General features: G+C 43.6%; 1 protein-coding gene across 2 annotated transcripts; it reads left to right on the top strand.

The window, feature by feature from the left end:
* Positions 1–310: 310 nt before the first annotated feature.
* wnt6b (wingless-type MMTV integration site family, member 6b) lies at positions 311–23,571 on the top strand. 2 transcript variants are annotated; one of them, XM_086266901.1, is made up of 4 exons: positions 311–682; positions 10,592–10,812; positions 19,462–19,757; positions 20,918–23,571. In XM_086266901.1, the coding sequence occupies exons 2-4, from the start codon at positions 10,614–10,616 to the stop codon at positions 21,377–21,379; spliced, it is 957 nt and encodes a 318-aa protein (XP_086123027.1). In that variant the 5' UTR covers positions 311–682; positions 10,592–10,613; the 3' UTR covers positions 21,380–23,571. The 2 variants fall into 2 exon arrangements, with proteins under 2 accessions (XP_086123027.1, XP_086123026.1); XM_086266900.1 differs by having other exon boundaries at positions 311–1,329.

Raw genomic sequence — 23,571 nt, 5'->3', positions numbered from 1 at the left:
CTGCGGTCGTAACATTATGAGTAAAATATGAATTTGGGTTATTGTTACAATCCAACGCGCAGCTGCTTGAGTAGCGTCCGTGGTGGCATTGAGAGTGTGGGTTATGGTCTGTGGAAGGACAGAGGTACGTGTCAGGTTGATTTAGTCCGTGTTTAACTTGTGACTGATTGCATCACTGCAGTGGAACATAGTCAGGTGTGAGGGCAGCACAGGGGTGTTGAATTTCAATGGATATGCCCTTGGCCAGATAGGTGATCACACATGCAAGTACCTACAAATATACACAATATTAAAATAACTTCCAACGTGCGACATGTGTTTCGTTTTTAAAGTCTTTGCTTTAAACGATTCTTAAATATGAAAGTGTGAATTTAACGCGTATAACCTTTTGGCACAAGCATCAAAGCAGTGCCATCGCACCTGTGCTGACGTCACCCCGTGATCCCCTCAGCTCTGATTTCGGGTGACCGTAAACACTACGGGCTCGTGTCAGCCCCCCCTCTGTGCGCGTGCGCGTTTCCTCCTAAAACTAATTGCAGTTTCGTTCTCTCTCCTTTCTGAGTGACAGAGGATTTCGCTTCGCCCCGAGCGACGTCACGCTAAGGTGGGAGAGCATTTTTGCTGCCTTCATCATCCAAAGAGCCCACACTGACAGCGGCAGAGACGCCTCTACCTGCAGCCGGTGAGCACCGAGAATTACCGAAACTTCATCCGGGCGTCATTTGAGGGCGAGCAGAGTGGGGCCAGCGGGGCTCCGCGCCTGAAGACGTGAACTGTTAGACATGTGTAAGCGCTCCTCTTCCTCTCTGACTCTGATATGACAGTTTTTTTTTTGGTTTTTTTTAAGTAAAATGAGTCAGAGCCGAAGATCCTCACGAGTGGAGCTTTTTCACGCGCTGTTTCGCAGTCAGATAAGACTTGAGTGTTTTCGGGATTCGTCCTCGGTCCGCCCTGGAAGCATGTAACGTGCTGCGACAGATGGGGCAAAACGACAATGCAGAGGTTAACCACACCTTTGAAAGCGGACATCTCTCCAGTAGCCTCTTGACCAACTTTGTTGCGCATTAAGATGCGCACGGCCGACGAGCAGTTGAATTTTTGCGCTCTTCTTGACAGTCTGTAAGCGCGCCTGCACCGACTCCAGCCGCAGACAGCAAGCAGGGACTTCCTATGTATTTAAGAAATAACTCGGTGCTGGCTGAGATCGTCACTCGAAACTTTGGTGGGGAGTCTCTTTGAGGATTTCAACATGACGGCTCGTCTCTCGCGGATCCAGCTGGCTCTGTTCTTTATCTCGCTTTGTCCGGTCAATATCATCGGACTGTGGTGGTGAGTTTGCATTTACTACCACGTGTTTTTCGCTGTCTGTCTCCCGTCAACCCAAAGCTTCGTGTGATTTCTGCGTAATCGCGGTTTTTCTATTTATTTTAAATCTAAATAAACACACATATATATAAATATATATGCGCAGTAGCATAACATTAATAAGTGATTAATGATTAGCACATTTCCCAGCAAACTACCCGAATCCAAGAATGCTCAAGAACAATCTAAGGTGCTCCCAGAGTGAGAGACTAAACCTGAAGAGAAGACAGGGAGGTGAGGGAGGTGTGTGCATTTCATTGTCTGCAGCGATAGAGAGGACAGGGAGATCGGTGGATGTGGTGTTGATGGTGTGTGTGGTATGTGTGTGTGTGTGTCTGTGAGTGAGAGTTCAGAGGGAGGAATGTCAGGTGGCCCTCTGGGCTCAGTGGATATGTCATCATAAAAAAATCCCTATAGGCTCAGCTCCACAAGGTGTGTGACAGTTGGACAGACAGACAGAGAGACAGACAGCAGATCAGCTGATAAAATATTTTCTCTTGGTGAGGGTCTGTCTTACTGTTTCAATAGGAATCAAACTCTCTCTCCGTCTCTCTCTCTCACACACACACACACTTTTGTAGTGTTTGAATGTGCAGCTTTGTGATTTTTTTCCACTTGAATCCTCCCACTGTTCATTCACAGCCCAGTCAAGGTCAGTGTGGGATGTAGTGTCATGGAAGCTGTGTGAGTTTATGTCCTTGCATGACTGGTAGATAGAGCTCCTCCACTTTGCCATTTTTCCGTCTTACTGTAGAAAAATAGGTTTGTGGAGGTAATCTGTGACGATAGTTTGAATTAACTCGAGTTCTCTTTGTTAATAAAACATAAGAGTCTCTGCTTGTCTATCCACAGGCTGCACTGTATCTGTTACAGATTGTGAAAGTGAGCAAAAATAAGGGGGAGAAGAGAGAATGGGTTCAAGTGTTACTGGTATTTTACATCCAGTACAAGGTGTTTTTCTTTTTACTATAATAACTAATGTGTTAAACAGTAATTTGACATCAGCTCACGCCATTAATGCAGGTTAATAACAATAATGCGTATACATCTTCATTACCACCACATCACAGTTTTCCTTTACCAGACTTTAATATAAGAGACAGAGGTCCTTTTTTAGGCCAAGTGTTGCTGTTGGGCCAAAACACAGTGTTTATTATTTAGCCAGCAAAGTGAATGCCAGCCAGAAAAGTGCTGATCTTTTGCTGAGCTGTGCTGGTACCCAGCTGTGGAAGGAAAGAGAGAAAAACAATGTCCGTACAGGGTAGCAGTCTGTTTCGTCGCCGTGAATTCATCGCTTTATTTGGGCTAAATCTGCTCATCTCAATGCAAATCAGTAAGCGAAAGATTCCTGACACAGAGCTGTGCTGTTATCTGTGATGTTGATGTCACTGTTCGCCTGGCAGTGTGGGACATTTGTTTTAAATAAGACTGCAGAAGAAGAGAATCAGTGCGAAGAAATCAGCTACTTCCTTTTTATCCCCACTGACATACGCTGTCATCTTCTCTCACTCGCTCTCTAGCTCACTTACACACTTGCTCACACACATAAATCAGTGGGCATATATGCACCAGCACATACACAGAAACGCACACAGTGTGGCCAACTGTGGAGCAGTGAAACCACACCTGTGGATTGCTCTCCTGTCTGCCAGGACAATGATTCTCTCTGTTGAAAGATGCTGTTCATACCATCGTACGTCTCTCTTTCTCGGTCTCCTTCTGAATGTCTCTGTCTCCTTATGTCTTTTGCCGTACTTGTCTTTTGAAGGAAAATGCCTATCACGCAGATAGGTTGTTGATGAAGGAAAAGCGAGAGCTGCAGTGAGAGACGAAGAGTGAGCGAGATGAAATGCTGGGAGATAGCTGTCCTTTCAGTGCCTCTGCTGATTAAAGCGCTCTAATCATTTGGCCTGAGAGCAGAGAGCAAAGCTCAGAGACTCAGACACCAGTCAGGAATGTCTTTGCTCTCTTATGCTAGTTTTGACTGCAGTGCTGAGCAGGGCCAGCTTTGTTGTGCGCCACAGTCCTGAATCGGCGGACGGCCTGCGCAGAGCGTGCCACAGGTGCACACACACACGCATACTGCATGTGTGTGTGTCAGCGCTGCATGCACTCCAAGATATACAGACACACTTATTCAGTCACACATTATGGTGACTATATATATATGTATACGCGCTCATATGCACGCAAACAAACACACACTCGCACAAAATGTATAGTGAGCACTGCCATCATCAGCACGAGAGAGTTTCATTATAACAGATCTTATCTTGTCCTGGGCTGAAAGCTAAACGTGTAATCAGCACCAGGCAGATGGGGTAAGATAAACATTAAATGACGATGTGGGTTTGGCTTTATGTGCAACAGAGAACTGACATCAAATTGTTTATGTGTGTGTTAGTGTGTTTCAGCATATATTTTGGTAGACATTCAGGCCAGCGGTATATTATAATGTCAGAAGAATGCAGAGCAGAGGAGAACGACTGTCTAAGAAATGTCTAAATATCCAAGAATCGAGGAAGAGGAGCGAATTAAGCCTCGGTGGCACATGTTAGGACCTCCTTAAAAAACAGGTAGAATACCTTTGAAGATGAAGAACTCATTACGCGCCATCGCTTCCTTGGTTAATGCTCAAATCAGGCAAACAACACCTCCAAAGACAAAAATGAAGAAAGACTACCTTCACAGACAGATTCGTCCGACATAATTAACCAAGCTGAGCACTTTTAGTGCCTAAACAAACATCTAAATAAAAACTCAAAAAGAAAAGAGTAAGACTAGTAGTCCAAGATGGGACACAGACGCAGGTTTCCTGGGTAACAGTCCGGGAAATGACAATACCCCATCTGAATGTGGACTATTTTATCTGCGAACATTCTTGTGTGTGATCTGCGCAACTATGATGATTTAATCAGGTGATACCTGCACACAAAGCCACATGTGCAGGAGTGATACCAACTAATACCGTGCTGATGTTAGCAGGCGCTGTTATTTACTTTGATGCCTTTCACATTTAGGTGTCGGATAAGAACGCGGGTTCGATTCCCGTCAGCCTGTTCTTAAAAACCGCTTGTGCAAACCCTTCGAAACCTTTTACAGACGTTTAATCTGCTGCCTGCATTTCAATCAAATGGTAGAAGTATGTGCCGAGGCTGTTTCGCTCATCTTAAACTTTGAGACGTGAATAACTGATCTGATCTAAAAATCTGAATCTGAAATTGCAGAAACATCTTCACACATTGGCTTAGTTTATAGACAGATGTCACTATGGCAACCACAGCTTGGTGGTGTACGTTATTCTTAAAAGGAAAGAGACAGTTTAGTTGCTCTAAAGCTTTATTTTATGTGTCATCACGCCTGCGACACACAAACAGGATCTGCCTTCCATGTTCCACGAGTGCTGTTGAGCTCTTTCATGCAGTCATGTGAATATGTCCATATTTTGACTCAGAAATGTATCTGTTAATTGTCACTGGGTGTGCCACGGTTGTTAAACCAGAATAATGTTTTTCTCGTGACATTAGCGCGGCGTTGTTGGTTTCCTGCTGGTCACATTTAATTGCCTTTGCTTCCATTATGAGTGCTGAAACTTTTTATGGCAGCAAATGTCACCGTTTCAGGCTCGTTTCACGGCAGCGTGTCAGCAGGATCGAGCGTGTTTGAAAGCGATCGACACGTTCAGGCTGAGAGGACCGAGAAACAGCGAAGCCGAGAACCAGGAGCTCGTTTTGAAATTTAGTTTGGGAACAGCATGTTTGAATTTGCACACATTTACATCACATGTGAACGGTTTCCTTTTTGTTTTCTAACGAAGCCCAGCATCTTGTTTCCATTTTCACACTCCTGCCGACCCTTTCCCTTTGTCTCGTTTGCTCCGGCGTCTCAGACTAGCGCTTGTCGTGACTGTATTCATCTGCAGCATACTTGAGGGATTAAGGGGGATGAAATTCACTCATTCATGGGTGGAGTGGAAAAAAGAGAAAGGCCCACAGCTCCACGGTGGCGTGAGATCTTTAATGAGATATGAGGTCTCTATGAGTGCCAGTGTTGAATCCCTTTGTGACCTAAAAATAATATGGTTATTATATAATTATTGCCATTGTGAAAAACTATCAGTCCAAGACCTTTGATCATGCCTGACACCTATTTTTTAATAAAGAGTACAAAGAAAGAATCTGCAGACCGAACTGCAGACAAACTGTAGATGTTTAGCTCATGATTGGAGCAGCTGAATATTTGTCATAGCAGTGATCGTTTTCCTATCAGTGCCTTTGATTCGAGTACTTGTGATTCTCAGCCTTGTTTTATCTCCGTCTGCCGCGTTCCTCTGCCTGTGCCCGGCTCTTTATCTTCAAGAAGAACTGTTCATGCGAGACAGTGTTTCCTCAAAGCTGCTGATACGATCAATGACTGAACTTCCCTCTCAGTGTTTTGCACTGGGTTATCTGCTCAGGAGCTGTATCATAAATGACTGACTGAAGAACAGTGGCACTTTGCATGAAGAGGATCTGATTACTTGCCCGGCTTTGAAGTTCCTACTTGGACGTGTATGCAAGCTTTTATCTGTGTCTGCACTGTAAGTGCACCTGCGTGGATCATCAGCATTTTTCGTGACATTACAAACATTTTTTTCCTGCTTTTTTTTTTGCACCTGAAATCCGCACTTTTTGGATCCACGGTAAAGCGAGTCCAGAGTCTCCCCTTCCTCACACTGATGCACACTATAATGTTTCAGTCTCCAAACAAGGGCAAGAATGCCGGGAACTTACAGCACGTTGATCCCATCATTGAATTAATGCATCCCATTTTTGGGTATATCTGCAGCAATGTGCTCTTCCACCTGAGTTCACCTCACTTCCATCATTCCCACTCTCCTCGTGCCCTTTGTCTAAACTTCTGAGTCTGATGAACCCACGTTACCCAACCGATGTGCAGCCAAAATTCAGGCATGATTTCTTCCTACTGTGTCCCAGCGTTGCACGATCGTGCTTTGATGTATCCATTTATGTCGATATCGCTCCTAATTGTTAAAACTTGCAAAAGCTCCGAGTTTAATTAAGTTTACTTTGTAATGACTCTCTATTTAGGTCATGCCGGGGCTTGTTTCTGCTCGTCGAGAGCTAGCTAATTATTATAATTATATTAAGGTATACCATAACAATTGTTATGCAGCTGAAGACGGCACTGTGTTGCGTGTCACAACCTTAAAGGGGAACTTTATCTCTCATGTCCAGCTCCGTTTGGGAGCTTTGCTGTCAAAATAATCCATATTTATCTCACACTGGGCTTTCGTGCTGCCACTCAGTGTTCATTTGCTCTCTATAAAAAGCTGTTCGCTCCCATTTAAGGCCAGCCTCTCTCGAAGGCAAATTTCTTCTGATTGGCTGCCTCTGGCAAACAGAAGGTTCACAGCCAGAGCTGTTTGCCTGAGATGCCCATGGTGACGTATCTCTTTGATAAATGGATGCATAAGCAGAAAAAAGTCAAACGGACCATTTAGAGAGCAGTCAAAGCCCGAGCTCACAGGTGTTAAAGCCACACACACACATATATGTAGCCTCCTGACTACTTTTTTTGTCAAATTTGTCGCATGTTTTGAATCTTTAAATAAATGTTTATATTAAGCAAAAAGAAGAAGAGCAAACACAGTTTTTATTAAGGGAAAGAACCTGTCCAAACCTACCCGCTCTGTGTGAAACAGTAGTTGCTTCCTAATCTTAATAAATGCTTTTGCCTTGTCAGCAAAATCTCCAGCTGTTTGTGATGTGCTGGTGATGAGTCTTTCTGTTGTGGAGGAGCTTTGTCCCACTCTGCTTTACTGAATAGTTTTAATTCAGACACATTGGAGGCTTTTCCAGCACGAGCGCCTGTTTAAGGTCAACTAAGTCTGATTTAAGTCCACACTTTGAAAACCTTCATTTTGGACTTGCTGCAATAGTCCGCTTAACCTTCATGTCATGAACTGATGGTCGGACATTCTCCTTCAGGATTTTCTGGTAGAGAGCAGAATTCATGTGGTCCAGGTCCTGAAGCAGCAAAGGAGCCTCAAACCATCACACAACCACCACCGTGTTCGACTGTAATCCTGGGAAGTTTCAGCACAGTTCCAAGTTGTCTCCATGTGTGAACGTTGGCTCTCACTGTGATTCGCTGGAGTCCCAAAGGCTTAGACTTTGCATTACTTACTTGCTGTTATTTGTGATCTTTTGGCCCCCTTCATTTTGTTGGACAGCCTCGATTTAAGTGATTTTTTTTGCAACAGATCTGGCAATAACCAGGTCTCTGTGACATTGATCTCAGTTTTTAAAAAAACGTGGTTAATCAAAGAAAACTCAGGATTCAACCTGCGGAGATGATACTGGACAGATGGGACAGTGTGCTCGCCTTCGACAGCCGGGAATAATGGGGCTTTTTCACTGTATGTATACTGTACAAGTATAAATACAAATACAAAGCAGATTGCCTCGTGGGAATAAGCCGCTTATCTATGTAGGTCCGCTGTGAGCAGCAGCACAAAGAGAGAACAAAAGACAAGATGCTTTCTTAAACCAGGGGTGTAATTTTCAGGAGAGTTAGGGGGGTTATGACCCCCCAATAATCAAACCCAACCAGCCAATAAAATGATGAATTATCTTGCATTATTTCTTTACTCATTTCAGGTATTACCAGCAAAATAGTTGCATGTTTAATCATCTGGGAATTTACCGAGATTTATTTATTTATTTAGACAGAGATCTTGACCCCCCCCAATGCTCAGCACAAAGTTACGCTGATGTCTTAAATGCTATGTTCATCCCGAGAGCAAAACTCTGAATGCATCACAGAAGGAGTAGTGTCAGGTGGAGTAATATGTAGTAGTGAACAAGGGATCCTGGTGCCAAATTTATCCTTTAATAGTTTCCTTTTTAGCCTCTCTGGCTCTCTCTCCCGATATCTATCTATATATTTGTTTGTGAGGCTCCAGCTGTCTGTGGATTTTTCGAATGCCGTGGACAGAAGTCGGAATAAAACTCGAGTGCATTCACTAGTTTTACGGGTCTCCCATTATAAAAGCCACCCTGGTTTTTGCGAGCTGCTGACAGAGCGGGCCGCGTGCACGTGATGAGCCCTCTTGCAGACATACGCACCAACGAGCGTCTTGCCTTTCTCACAGCCCAGACAGACTGCAAAGACGTACACCTGCATGCATAGACATAAATGTGACATTTATCTCTTCCTCGCTCTCTCACACATGCTCCCCGGTGGCAGTGGGTAGATAATAAGTGGTTTTTGGGAGGGAGTGTATGTTGCTAAGTATTTTACCTGTACCTGGTAATTAACACCTACACACTGTCTGTATGTTTCAATTATCTGTGGGATCACCACACAAACACTCATTGTAGCCTCACAGCTACACTGTTTACACAGAACACCTGTAATGAAAATACAGCATTGTTTCCATAGCAGTGTTTTCAACACACAGAAGTAACCACAGAAGAAATGGAAGAGTGGGTGTCCCACAGTTGTGTGTGGAGATGCCAGTGCACTTTCAGCATATAACATGACATTCGGCTTTTTCCCATTGTGCTCTCTGTATAATGGATGATTATTCGGGATTAGGTGCTTTACAAATGTGTTCTTCTGCTATTGTAACATAACAAAGTCCCGGTGGTACCATATTAAAGGTTAAATGGCCTGTGTTTGTATAGTGCCTTACTAGTCCCTAAGGACCCCAAAGCGCTTTACACATCCAGTCATCATTCACACACTGGTGATGGAGCTACATTGTAGCCACAGCCGTCCTGGGGCGCACTGACAGAGGCGAGGCTGCCGGACACTGGCGCCACCGGGCCCTCTGACCACCACCAGTAGGCAACGGGTGAAGTGTCTTGCCCAAGGACACAACGACCGAGACTGTCCAAGCCGGGGCTCGAACCGGCAACCTTCCGATTACAAGGCGAACTCCCAACTCTTGAGCCACGATCGCCTCTTTCAGCAAAGAGGCTAACACGAGCTTTCTTATGTGTGAAAGATACTTAATTCTGTCGTCCGCTGACATGTTGGCCTGCCATCTAAATTATTATATCAGTCTAAAAATAGACAAAAACATGCAGGAACGACCGCAGGAGCCTGTGCTGGGTATCAGACCGCCAGCGGAGAGAATTGGCGAGTGTTTGTTCTGCTTCTTAAAGCAAACTCTCAAGGCAGAAGAATGATATCAGGAGGTGCTATTAACAGGAACGAGGCTGAATGAAAACTATGGGTTGGCCTTTTCCTCGCCCTCGCTTTCTCCTTCCCTCCCTATTTAATTGTAAAACCTCAACTTATGAATCACATCTGCTGGCATCCAGGGACAAAAAGCATGAAAAGATGCAGAGCAGACATGGAGTAGGTGTTCTACATAGGATAAACTGGCAGCAGGCAGAGATGAGAAAAGCAAAGAGTGGAAATAAAGTCCTCTCATGAAGTCACTTTCCCTGTAGTGACACTGAAGTGTCCACAAATGCTGGCAGTGATTCCACGTGGCAGAGCCAATTCCCCCTTTCCCATTAAGAGTTAGAATAAACTATTTATCTGTGTTATATACACTAATCTGTCAAAGCTGCTCAGGACGATCACAGTTGTATTCATCAAATGCAAGAAATATGTATATACATATTAATGTTTTAAATATTTAAACTTCATGAAGCGAGCTTGATTTATTTTCCCTCACATTTAAACATTTTTTCTTCTTCTTTTCTGTAATATAATATGTGCAGATTCCCTGAAGGAGCGCTGCTTTGAGGACTCTGTGTGGTTTAAGCAGCAAAGCTCTTAACGTCTCTAAAATCTACAGAGAGGCTGTATCGTTAGGAAATCTAGAAAGACTGCCGTCTGCTTTACCAAAATCAACTTAAGCAGCATCAAAATCAACTGTAAAAAGCCGTCCAACTACATGACTTCCAACTTTTTGAGGACCGCACAGTTCCTCCGAGCGCAGTCCAATAACAGAATCTAAACTTGCCAATCTGACATCAGAGTCAGGATTCCTCTGGGAAACTATGCTGTTGTCTCCCACATGCTGATTCAAGAAGCACATTGTCACATGGCTGAGATGTGGTGGGTAGAGGAGCCAAAGAAAAACCTTCTTCGACTGATGATTGCAGAGTTTCCCGAGTGACAAGATAAGCCGTGTGAACTCTCTGTTGTCATAACGCTGCTTAGAAACCATTCTTCTTCTTCTTGTCTAACATTGTTCAAACAGGGCGGTGGGCAGTCCACTGGTCATGGACCCCAACAGCATTTGCAGGAAGGCAAAGCGCCTGGCGGGGAAACAGGCTGAGCTGTGCCAGACTCAGCCCGAGATCATCAACGAGGTGGCCAAAGGAGCCAGGCTGGGCGTCCGGGAGTGCCAGTACCAGTTCAGGTACCGCAGGTGGAACTGCACCAGCCACCACAAATACTTTGGGAAAATACTTCAACAAGGTGAGTGACTTCGTCTGCCTCTTCTTAGTAAAATGCATGCAGTCTTGAAGGAATAGTTGGAAGTAGTGCTGCGAGTTAAATAAGAAGATTTAAATCATTCTCATGTCTACCTGGCGCTACAAGCCAAAATTCAATTTGAAGCTGTCGTGTCTTCGCGGGGTTACGATTATAGCCGCTGTCCTTGCATCAAGTTGAGGTCAGAAGCCTGCCTGATGGCACTCGAACAAACAAGGGCAGCTGTTGTATGTCTGAGGAGACGTATTCACACTTGACTGACTCTCCTCTTCATCAGATTGGGCATGCCTGAAATGATCAGCTAAGAATGCCCTTTCTCTTAACATCTTTCCTAAGATCTCCTAACATCTTCCTCCAACTCTTTGAAGTCTGTAATATAACTGACGCAGGGTCACTGCTGGGTCTTCTGCAATTACTGTGTTGGTTTTTTCTCTTGTCTGATTAGATTCATAGAGAGTTTCTTGTCTCTCCGTTGACTTGCATTACAGAGGACCTTTATCTTTGTGTTTAGTTAACAAACAAGGCACACGTATTATTAATTTACAGCAAAGGAAACACAACGTGCCAAACATTTCATTAAACTCATTTCTGCCTCAGTGGGGGAAGATGTGCAAAATGAAGTTTGGCTCTGATGTGTCATAATTCTAGATAGTAACATACTAGAACTGCACGATTGCCATTAAAATCCAATAAGTTTCCCTTTTGGAGCACTTTTGATTTCATGTGGCCTGACAGTAAGAAGTGCGTCCCATCTAAATGAAGGTAAACACAATAAGTTTTTGCATCAGGAGGCATTTTTGTTCCTTTCAGCTGAGACAAAATCAAAATAACTAACATATTACGCGGCTGAGAGATTTCAAATACCCATTAGATGTGTCAGATATGTTTACTCACCCCTACAATCAACACAGAAGACCTGCGAAACTGAAGTTTATGGAGAAGTTTATGTTTCTTTTAACTTTAATAACTTATAATTATAGATGCAATAATGCTCTCAATGCCTTCTCTTGTTAAGCTCTACAGCTCAATAACAGTGTGACATCAGAAAAGCCATTTTTCTGTAATGAAGGTGGACCAAAGACTGATTTTGTTTTCCATATATGAATTTATGACACCAGTCTTGTTGGACAGAGAAAGAAAGGAGAAAAAGAGAGAAGGAGAGAGGAAGGGAGAGAAGAGGGAAAAGGGCAAGAATCTACCAGTAGGAGACAGACTAGCAATTAATCATGAATTCCTGGCTGTCTATAAGGGAGGCCAAAGTGCTCCGCTGCTTTAAAGCCTTTGTCCACAATTACCTGGATCTGCTCATAATGGCTGTTTATCATAGACTAGTAGCACTACATGTCAAAATAAAAGTGCCTTCATATTTAATGTTCTCTGGCTGTAAGTGGTTTGCTTAACCTCATTGACCTCTACAGTTCTGCAACAACACACTCTTACAGAGACACTTTCATGACAGTTTTTATTTGCAGAAAAACGAAGGCTGCGTTTTGCACGATTTCTGTCAGGTCACGTGCGACAGCAGCACAGCTACGCCGTGCGTAGGTTTGAAAAGGGAAGCTGCCTCGACTCCTTTGATTGCTCGTCTCATTTTGTGTCACTCTCTGCTGCTGTGTTTGTGGCAGCCAACTCATCGATTCACCGCAGGCATCGTGTTTCTATTTGCTTTATTCGCTTATTTTTGCTACTTTTGTTTTACCTACGGTTACTCCAGCAGCCGACTCGCTGGGCACTGTTCAGTACTGTGAGTTTTCTCCCAATCCTAATGATTCTTACCAATCACGTTTCATCCATCTGTGTGCTTTTTCACGTGTACAGTGGAAAGGTGTTTTACTGACTGAGTTAAACAGGCTTCGAATCCTGTTTAGCAAACAGCCTAAGAGCAGTTTAAAGACCTGCGTGATGGCATTTGTGTATTTCTTGCTGTGTTTGTGAAAAGGATTTATCTTGAGCTGCATCGCTGCTGTACGTCAACACGACTCTCTGAGGAAACAAGGAACGACTGTAGCTGCAGTCGGTGGAATAAGAGCTTTGAATTATTTTGTATTAATAACTGTGCAGCACATGCGTGTGTGTGTGTGTGTGTGTGCATATAATGATGAAAACTATTACTCAGTTCGTCTCGGTGTATGGAAAGAAAACGCATATACAAGGATCCATGGTGCAAATGTTTAGTTTTTGATTTGCGTCAAGACAGCAGATGGAAGAGAAACGCTGAAGGTGAAAACTTAGTGTGTGTGTGTGTTTGTGTGTTTATATAACAGGGGTTTTAGCGGATTTCACAACATTACTGAAACACTGCCATTTCAAAACTTTAGTGCGAGACGTCTGAATGAGTGAACACGTTGACACAAGGGCCAACGTGTCCTCACTCCCGTCTCATCACAGACTGAAGCTCGGTCAAGAACTGTGTATTTTAATAAATTGGCCACCTTTTTTGTATCACGTGCAGGGCGCTCTGATTAATTTCATTACAAGTCAGTCAACATGGGAAATCGGCATCATACGATCACAGGCAGATGTGCTCTGCGGGGTCCCAGGTCCCTGTGAAGGAAAAGCTTTTTGCAGATGGGAAAAGGTTGCCTTGCAGCATGCTGTTAATGCTGTGAAACGCTGAATTTTAACTCAGAACACCTGTTGCAAAACCTAACCAGAAGGCTTTTAGTGTCTAAATTTAGACAGGACTAGAAGACGGGCCTGTTTTCTGGTTTGGAAGACAAGTGAACACAACGTTTACTACCTCACCTCCCTGCGTACGTTAAATGTAAATGTTTGTTTGCTGCTTGGGTACAAAAACCATCTTTTAACACAACAAGAGGCACGTTGTCTTAAAAAAGACGGAAAGAAATTGTGTCCTGGCATCGTCAGCAGTTCTTGACGTGGGCTTTGAGAAACTTGTGGGTGCATGAGATAAACCCTGCCAAAAACAAACAAACTGGGAAAGTACCACAGACTGGTTCACAAGTTGTGTCTAGATCTTTGCCCATTTTAAGGCTTGGAGATTAAACTGGATTTAGTTTGAGTTATTTTTATAGAAATTGTGAGGTATCGGCTCCTGTAATTGTGGGGAATCGCTCTGCATTTCCCCACAGTATGGACATGGACTGTGGACTGCTGCTAACGCTCAGCTTCACAGGGTTTGTACAGAATACAGACAAAGGAAGCACAACAAACACTGTCTGTGGGAAAAAAGGGATTCTGGAGCAGCACTGAGCAATGGTAGGACTGGTAAAATGGGTTAAAATGAGAGTTGTTGCCAAATTTGAGCACGTGATAGTTGACAGTGTGGATGTGTCCCAGTGGCTCATTTTGCATGTGCATCAGATTGTTTTCTTCTTGGGCCATAAACATCTTACATACACTTATCTCCCAAACAAAGACTTCTGCTTTCTTGACATCAGTCTTTATTATCCTCTCTGTGTTCGAAAACATACAGACCATGGAGCCAGCATGGCTCCCAGTGCGAGCCAGCCCCCATACAGTGATGCTGTAATCACATAGGAGATATTCCAAATTGTGTGTGCAGAGTTGTGTGTGAAATTCTGTCCTGTGTTACGAACCTAGGCCTCTTGCTTTGGGGCTTCACGTTAATTAAGCCGATAGTCAATCATGTCAAAAACGTTGAGACCTTCTCACTAATGATGCTCTCAGGCTGACTCACAGATATGATTCAGATTCTGTGCTGATTGATTGACACACAGGTTTCAGGATGTTTTATTTTCCTGTCAGTGTTTTTAACATTAATGAGCCTTTAAACTGACACTGTGTGCATGGGCGTGGATATTAAGACACGCTGTGGAAGAGAGCCAGAGATTAATAATAACTAATGATTCAATGCAGAGAGGTGAGTGAAGAGGAAACACCCAGTGCCTCATGGGAATCCCCCAGCAGCCTACACCTATCACAGTGTAGCTAAGGGAGGATTCAGGGTCACCTGATCCAGCTCTAACTATACGCTTTAGCAAAAAGGAAAGTTTGAAGCCTTAAAAGTAGAGATAGTGTCTGTCTCCTGGATCCAGGATGGGATCTGGTTCCACAGAAGAGGGGCCTGAAACGAGCATGTAGCCTTCTGACCTCCTGTGAGAGTGAGAACTGCTGAAGTCCAGCCCCAACATACAACCCGTCTCTTCTGATATGTGTTTGGATTTATAGATACAGTTAATTTCCACACATCATATGTGATTATATCAGGAGTTCCCCACCTCTCCTCAAACTGTCCCATCTGGGTGTTCCTTGTTTTTAAAAAGTATGAATCACTTCATGGGTAAATTCTGACAGAGATTTTCTTTTATGAGCAAGTTTTGATCTTACATTTTGAAACTCACTCGATATGACCACAGTTCACCTAAACAAACGTTTTCCTATAGCGTGGATCCTCTGTGCCGTAATCCTTTTTAAGCTTTGCTTGACGTCCCTGATCACGTTTAGACGATGACCTCTAAAAGATGAAAAAGCGATTAAAATAATATGTTGTAGATCCTGCAGAAGGACTTTTTTGAAATCGAAGCAGACGTAGACAGGCCCAGACACCCAGCGTGGCAGGGAATTTGTTTGGAATTCATGTCTGCGAGGAAAATGTGAATCAGGGTGCCTCAAATCATCAAATTTTTGATAGCTTCTTTCCTCCTCTCCCTTCGTTTTCTCCCTCTTCTTTAAGCCTTCTGCTTTCCCCCCTCGTGTATGCTGTCGGCCCATTTTTACAGAGAGGATATTTTTGCCTTGTGCTAGTTGATGCCCTCAAAACTGAAATGTGTGAAAAACATGTCAAACAACACTTTTCATGTTCAGTTTTTGCCGTGGAGATTTCCTCTGCTCAGCGTCGTGCTTTGCAAGCACAGTTGGTGACATCTGGATGGCCTCTCGGCTTGTTTGGACACAGCACGTGTTGCTATCACCATATTGTACGAATGATTTAAGTGCTGCTGTTTCACACATGTGTTTCTAAATAGTTGGAGGGATGCTTTGGAGATGACACATTTTAATTTGAGTACGTTTGCAGTTATAACCTTCTGCCGAATGGTAGGAACAAAAAGGTGTGGTCTGCTTAAGTTGTAACACACACACACACACACACACACACACACACACACACACACACACACACACACACACACACACACACACACACACACATAAACAGACTGGGTGGCGTGCGACAAAACCTGCACACCCCAGCGAGCCTTGATATCAATACCAGCTGTAAGACACCCAGAGATGTCTCCAGTGCAGGCACACTCGTAAAAGTTTGTGTGTGAAAAATATTGTTTTATGCAGTTTGAAGCATTTAACATTTCACAATAGTCTGCTCGTCTTCTGTGTCGTGAAGAGCTGCTGTGTAAAATGTTGGAACCAGCTCAGTAAATCTGAGGATTAGATATGTGAGACGGGACATGCAGCATTTGTACCAGAGTGTGTGTGTGTGTGTGTGTGTGTGTGTTACCATTCCTAATGAATCCCATTCAGTGAATCATGCGATATAGAGCTGGCAGTGTTGATAGTGGTGACTGCACAGCCGCTGCCTTCCAGCTCCTAGAAATAAAAATGCTTTTGCTTCATGTAAACTCAGCACACAGTGGTTAAAATAAGATTTTTCCCTCAAACCTGTGAAACTGTTGTGTTTTATTCTCTTCAGAGGTTATTTTTAGATGTTTTTTCGTTTAGTTTATCTTCAGCAGGCCTTACACTATTTAAAACACATCTTCCTACAAATTGTTATCATATTTTTTATCCCTGCACACTTAACAACCTCACACACATGTGTGCAGTCCTGTGATAAACTAAGAACACCTTACTGCCTCCATAAGAATTGAGAAGGTAAGTACAGCCAGGTGCTTCTAATTAAATGTAAATTTGATTAACTCTTGATGATCAGCAAGTGTGGCCACCTCTGTACATCTGGAGCATTCGTACGTGTGTGTCCCAACAACGTCACAGTCTGTCACAGAACTGCAGAAAACCAAGAGCTACAGCTGAGAGGTTCTACAGGCTTTATTTAGCATGTTTAATGTTAAAGTTCATGACAGCACTCTTAGGAAAAATGAAAAAGTATGGCTTGCATGGGAGGATAGTCAGAAGAAAGCGTCTTCTCTCTAAAATGAACATGGCAGCACGGTGCAGGATTGCAAAACTGCATCTGAACAAACGACAAGACTTCGCCAGATAATGCACAGCACCACATCTGGCAAAAAACTCATACTCAGTATTTGCAAGGTGCTCGGGCACTGGGCACACTGGGCATACTGGTACTCGGGACCTCGACCTGATGGAAATGCTGTGATGAAATCCTTCAGAGAGCTGTGCATAAACAAATGTCTGCAAACAGCTTAAAGAGACTAATGTGGTTCCACAACTTACTGAGTCATGCACGACTGCACAGAGTGGAAGCTTTGATGTTTTCACACAACAGTACAGCAGTATCTTTTGTCTGTCTTATTCTAAACCTGAAGAAAGTTTCTTATAATTCTTGTGCTTCTTATACTTATGTTCAGGTCAGAGGGCAACACTGTTGTTTTTGGCGATGCAGCTCGTGAGGTCTAAATAAACCTCTTTACTCAAGCAGCAGGTGCTCAGTTGTGGTTTAGTCCCCATCAGCTAGCATTTGTTAACATACTAAAATAGTAAATATCACATACACACGCGTGTCGTTATTAACTTATGATAATATTACTTGCTAACGTGTTAAACTGTAAATGTTTGGTTTTGTTCTTCTATCCTGAAGATCGACATTCAGAAGGCCAATCATTCAAGCCCTGTATGGGCTTTGGCTGCACAGCACATGGTAGCAGCATCAGTGTGTTGTTATTGCTCGCCATAAAAAAAAAGGGCAAACACACAAATCTTTTTTTATTCCAGTTTGTTCTGCAACAAACGTTCAATTTAAAGTAAGAATAAGAGCAGTGTTCACGTGCATTAGCTCTCAGCAATTTTTTATAGCTGCTCTTTTTCTGTCAGGTGATGGACAATAGCTGCTCTAACCCCGGATAAAGACACGCTGATCTGTGGGTGGCAGAAATGCTGAAGCACCCGCGGGGAGACAGACGATCGATTTGCAGTTGTAGTTGAGCACGGCTTTAACCAGCAGCGTTAAGCCATGCACTCGAAATAAACCAGCAGCTGTGGCGTGTGAGAGCTTGTGTGTACGATTATGTTGGCCTGAGAGAGAAATAGCCGTCCTCAGCACCACAAAGCCAGCGACGCTTCAGTTGTCGTAATCGAGCAGGACTGAGAGAGAAGCGCTCTTATCCTGTTCCGTGGGGCTGAGATATCGACTGATGGGATGCAGAGACAGATGTGGAGGGATGCTTGTTGTTTTATTGTCCTGCAGCTGACTGTGGAGCGATACTGACCACTTAATGAAAAATATGTGTCCAAATGTTGTGAATCCCAACTTTGGACAGTTGGACTTAAAAACTAAACTCATCCCACCAGAAGAGCTTCATGCACATATTTTACATGTATGTAAGGCTTTTGAAGTCTCAGTTGTTGCAAGTCTGTCAGCTGAGGTTTGAGCAACAATCAGAATCAAAGAAGTTGGACACCAGGTTTCCAGTCAGGTTTGTGGAGCCAGATGAAGTTTTATGACATCCAGCATTTTACATGAGAGACATAAGATTTGAGATTTTGTTACGACCCATCAGCAAAATCAGCTCTGTATTTACGGAGCATCACCCATATATGAACACTCGGTATTCAGAGGTCACCAACTTTCAGCAGAGTCAGTCGCTACAGACCTCCAAACTTCGCGTGGCCTTCAGATTAACTCGAGAACGGTGAAGCTTCGTGGAACGGGCTCACAAGCTTCATCCAAACCTTACAATGCAAAGCGTCATATGCTGTGGTGGAAAGCACGCCACCACTGGACTCCAGAGGAGCAGAGACATGTTCTCTGGAGTGACAAATCAGCATCTGGCAGAGTGTGGGTTTGGTGATTGCCAGGAGAACAGTACTTGTCTGACTGCCCTGTGTTTGGTGGGGGGGTGTTTGGTGTTCCCAACTTTGTGGGAACACCAGTGCACAAAGTCCATAAAGACATGAATGCATTTCTGGAAGGACGGTCAAAAATTCCCATTAACACACTCCTAAATTGTGGAAAGCCTTCCCAGAAAAGCTGACGCTGTTATAGCTGCAAAGGGTGGGCCGACATCACATTAAACCCTGTGGATTAAGAATGTGATGTCGCTCAGCTTCATATGCGTGTGAAGGCAGACGAGAGAATACTTTTGGCAGTGTAGTGTGTATGAGATCGAAACGGCACAGAGAATTGTCCCCTGGGGAAGATCTCGCGAAACGGGGACTGGAGATGAGGAGAACTGTCCCATTGCAGTAGAAAATGATGAGGCAGGAGCTGTAATGCTTGATGCCAAGGTTCTATAAGGACATCGATGTCGCCTGTATTAAATCTAAAACTCACATCCAGAAGATTTAGAATAGAAAATGTGTATGGCGTATATTTATACAATCCTGTATTTTACATGTTTGCAGTGGGGCTGTATAAGTTGTCATTACTATGAATTCCTTCAAACTCTGGTAAAAGTCATCAGATATCTGTGGAATTACTCTTTGTGAGCACTTTTGTAATGCTGCATGCAGACTCAGTAACCGAACCCCCTCTTTTGCTTGTACCTGTTCCTGTAGATATCCGGGAGACAGCTTTTGTTTATGCCATCACAGCCGCCGGTGTGACCCACTCTGTGACGCAGGCCTGCAGTATGGGAGACCTCCTGCAGTGCGGCTGTGAGGCCACCAGGAACAGACCGCCTCCGAAGCCGTCCTCCTCTGGGGACGGGGTCAAGTGGGAGTGGGGGGGCTGTGGAGATGATGTGGAGTTTGGTTATGAAAAGTCAAAGCAGTTTATGGATGCCAAGAGGAGGAAAGGCAAGAGTGACATCAGGACGCTCGTCGACCTGCACAATAACGAAGCTGGCAGACTGGTAAGCAGTTTCACAAAGTTTCTGTATCCTGTTCAAATGTAGTAAGAATGCATGTTTCACCTGCTGATAAAGTTCGACAAAGGTGTCGGTTGTCCATTGGAATGCTTCTTTCCATTCCACTAACATGCGAAAAGAGAAAGCCGCGGCCTCCAGCCATATTTGTGTCGTGCCGTAAGCTGATATTCTAACAAGAATCGGGTTTCTGAAACAAAAAAAACAAGAACGTGCCCGGCGCTTTGTTTTTGAGCCTCGGAGGCAGCCTTTCTACTGCCACTGTAGAAGTTAAAAGTTCCTCTGTGTTGTGAATTACCACCATGATGGTCTTACCGCGCTACTGGAAGATGAAGGAGCAAGTTTAGTTTGGTGTTTGTTTATAAGAAGAACACTGGCAAATCTTCAGGATCGCATTTCCTTGTGCGGCGTTGTCGCTGTTTGAGTTCGTTGCAGAATTGTTAAAAGATGCACAAGCAACACCGAATTATAAAGTTCACTTTAGTTGGGGTCAGCGGCAGGTAGAGAGGAAGAGAGGAGGGTTTTTGGGATGCAGTCCAATTGTAGCATTAGTGAACAAACTGTTTGAACATAGGAAGAAAAATTCCCAGAGGTTGAGAAATAAGCGTGCTGCGATGCGCCCAAATGTCTGTTTATGTGCATGAATGCATGTCATACACATTTGTGTGTGTGTGTGTGTGTGTGTGTGTGTGTGTGTGTGTGTGTGTGTGTGTGTGTGTGTGTGTGTGTGTGTGTGTGTGTGTGATGGGTTAATTATGTGCATTATAAGTGAATGATCTGTTGTCAAGGCTTGTTAGATGTAGGAAGGCCAGAGGCAACGTGGAGGGAGAGGGGGGCTGGGGAGTTAAATTCCTTCTGAATAGCGTCTGCTTTTATCTTACCTATCTATCAGTGTGTGTGTGTGTGTGTGTGTGTGTGTGTGTGTGTGTGTGTGTGTGTGTGTGTGTGTGATCCAGGGCCTTTGTCTGTCATATATCATGAAAACACAATAATAAATTCTTCTTAGGCGAATTAGTCATTTGTCATAAGCAGCTCGGCTTCACTTCAGGGTACAAGTTAACTGTTTTTGTCCTTCTTTCTGCTTGATAAACCCTCTCCTCTCTTTTTCACCTGTCTGCCCTCTTTCACCTCCCTTTTCCCCCCTTTAGGCAGTAAAGCTCTACATGAGGACTGAGTGCAAATGCCACGGACTGTCAGGCTCGTGCACGCTGCGCACGTGCTGGAAAAAGATGCCGCATTTCCGTGAAGTGGGCGACCGCCTGCTGGAGCGATTCAACGGCGCCTCGAAGGTGATGGGCGGCAATGACGGGAAGACCCTGATCCCTGTGGGCCAGAACATCAAACCTCCGGACAAGCAGGATCTGATCTACTCGGACGAGTCTCCGGATTTCTGCCTCGCAAATCGAAAAACAGGTTCGCTGGGAACAAAGGGGCGTATATGCAACAGCACGGCCATGGACATTAGCGGCTGTGATTTGTTGTGCTGCGAGCGAGGCTTCCGGGAGGAGACGGTGGTGTTTGAGGAGAACTGCTTATGCCGTTTCCACTGGTGTTGTGTCGTCCAGTGCAAAAAGTGCATGGTTCGAAAAGAGCTTAGTCTCTGTCACTGACGAACTAAAGTTTAAAGTAGTCAAATTACTTTGTTAATTACAACTACTTTTGTTACTTTTTGAAGTTCTTGCTTTAGTTTGGATAGCGTGAAAGATGCAGAGGATCTCGAGTTTATGGTTATCAAGCTCAGTCAGAAGTTGAAACAATGGAAACAATGGAAACAATGGAAACAATGCCATATCCTCCTTCCACCTGCAGTTCAACAACATTGCTTAATAGGAGACGTTGCTTTTATTCCACGATATTCTGCAGGGTAGTAAGAAGATTAAGGACCTCACTATGGCCCATATTCCATTCCAGTGCTCATAGACGTACTGTTATCTAACGGTGTAATGCTCATAGACTTGACATAAAAGATGGACGTAGCCTCTGGATCTAAAGAGTGAAGTAAATGCAAAAGTGCCTTAAACCTGCTTTAATTCCAAAACCCAGCAGGGAGCAACTCCCCAATACGTAATGACTTTATAGCCTCGGTTGCTGTTTTCAAGCCTTCTTCAACCAGTTTGTAAACGATGGGCTCATTTCAGGTAAAACTGACAGTAAAGCAGGACGTGGCAAATCACCCCCATATGAACATGCCAATGGGGATGGTTTTGGTGGCTACACCCATCTTTCATATATATTCCGTCTTAACAAGTGTAATCATATTCTTGAGTTTGCATTTACCAAAAACTGTGTCTCAGTTATTGTAACTGCAGCGAATCAACATAGTGAGAAAACAAAACGATGCTGGTCTTGACCTGTTGTTCTGCTACTACATGAAAAATGTAAAAAAGGGAAACTGTAAACCGTTGTTATAGTTGCAAAGATGCTGTTAACACCATGCTTTGCAGGTGCGGACTTGGCTTGCCAGCAGAGACTCTTATTTATATAAAGATATGATGACTACTTGCTTCCGTCTGTCTCTCAGAAGCACTTTGGATGCAGCAGCTGCCGCGGACGTCCTCATCAGCTTGGCAATCAAACCTGCAGTCGGCTGTTTCTCCTGAACCAAAATAGAAACCTTTTTTTTTCATGACATTTTTTTGTTATCAAAAAAATGTATATGATGCATTTTGTTTATATATTATGATATACAGGGCTAATAATAATAATAATAATGCACTATGGATGTTAGCTTTTATTTGATACTGTAAGTGCCTGTGTGCGTGCGTGTGTGTGAGAGAAGGTGTGCATTATTGTGTTTGTGTAGGTTGGCCAGTTATCACCATATCCTTCAGTGTATATATCTTGTTGCTGTCTGTTAAACTGCAGTATGCTGCTTACTGAAAGCACACCACTCCTGGACAGTCTGTCTCTGAGCGACACAGACGAGGTCTTTTTTTGTTGCTTTGTTCCTCTTCAGCAGAAATACCCATAAACTTATTGTATCATCTAATTTACACTTTTGTATATCTGGCAGTGCACAGCAAGTATACTGAACTATAACACAACATTGCTTCAGTTTGTGCTGTTCAGGTTTTTGTGTTTGCGCGAGGTTTCATGTAGGTACGCATTTATAATTTAGAGTCAGCTGGTTTTAGCGGCGCACCGTGGCTCACATCTGGATGCTTCCTCGTCACTTTTATCGTCTGCTGTGTGACAGACTTTTATAACCTAACCGATGGTTATTCTGTAAGTCCATTTTGTAGTTGATGTTAACCACTTAAGGTCATGATAACAGCTGTCACAGCAGTCCTTAGTGTTTTTGTGTGAACGGAGCCAGAGCACGGCAGTGATGAGGAGGCTGCATCTTATCACTAGTGGTGTTTTTTGAGAATTTCCCCCTTCTTCATCTTTTTAACACTTTCCAATCAGGTTTGGTGGGAACGCAAATCTTTAAAAACATTTCAGCGATGTCACTGTAACATAATTCAGCCCGTCTTTAACCAGCAAAGCTTCTTCGTTCATTGGTCATTTATTTAAATGAGTTTTGTCCGATATTGCTTTTTATTTCCATCTGCTCCTCGTCTTTGTATTCAGGAGAAATGGTGGCATACTTGGATGTTACACTGCAGCTTCATTAAACATAAATGCCTAAAGAGATTCAAGTGGCTCGTGACTGACATCGAAGACACCGTTCAAAACCAGATACATTATCATTCCTTTTGATAATTAAGTTACTTTGTATGTAGTTGGACAAATTGTTATTTAAACTATGATGATACTTTTTAGTTTCAGTATTTCCACACAATAAAATAGATTTCACTGA

Source organism: Aulonocara sp. 'chitande type north' Nkhata Bay, linkage group LG16, assembly GCF_057382095.1.
Source record: "Aulonocara sp. 'chitande type north' Nkhata Bay isolate Kocher_YH1m ecotype deep benthic linkage group LG16, A_spYH_male_GT1.1, whole genome shotgun sequence".
In the NCBI taxonomy this organism is placed as follows: Eukaryota; Metazoa; Chordata; class Actinopteri; order Cichliformes; family Cichlidae; genus Aulonocara; species Aulonocara sp. 'chitande type north' Nkhata Bay.
Note: the sequence above shows the minus strand (reverse complement) of the source record. Positions and strands in the feature narration are given on the sequence as shown.

Excerpts from the sequence above, each read along its gene's own strand:
- wnt6b (XM_086266900.1), top strand. The coding sequence starts at position 1,250 with ATGACGGCTCGTCTCTCGCGGATCCAGCTGGCTCTGTTCTTTATCTCG. Across the intron at positions 1,330-10,591 it reads AATATCATCGGACTGTGGTG|GGCGGTGGGCAGTCCACTGG; the intron begins GTGAGTTTGCAT and ends TTGTTCAAACAG. Across the intron at positions 19,758-20,917 it reads ATAACGAAGCTGGCAGACTG|GCAGTAAAGCTCTACATGAG; the intron begins GTAAGCAGTTTC and ends TCCCCCCTTTAG.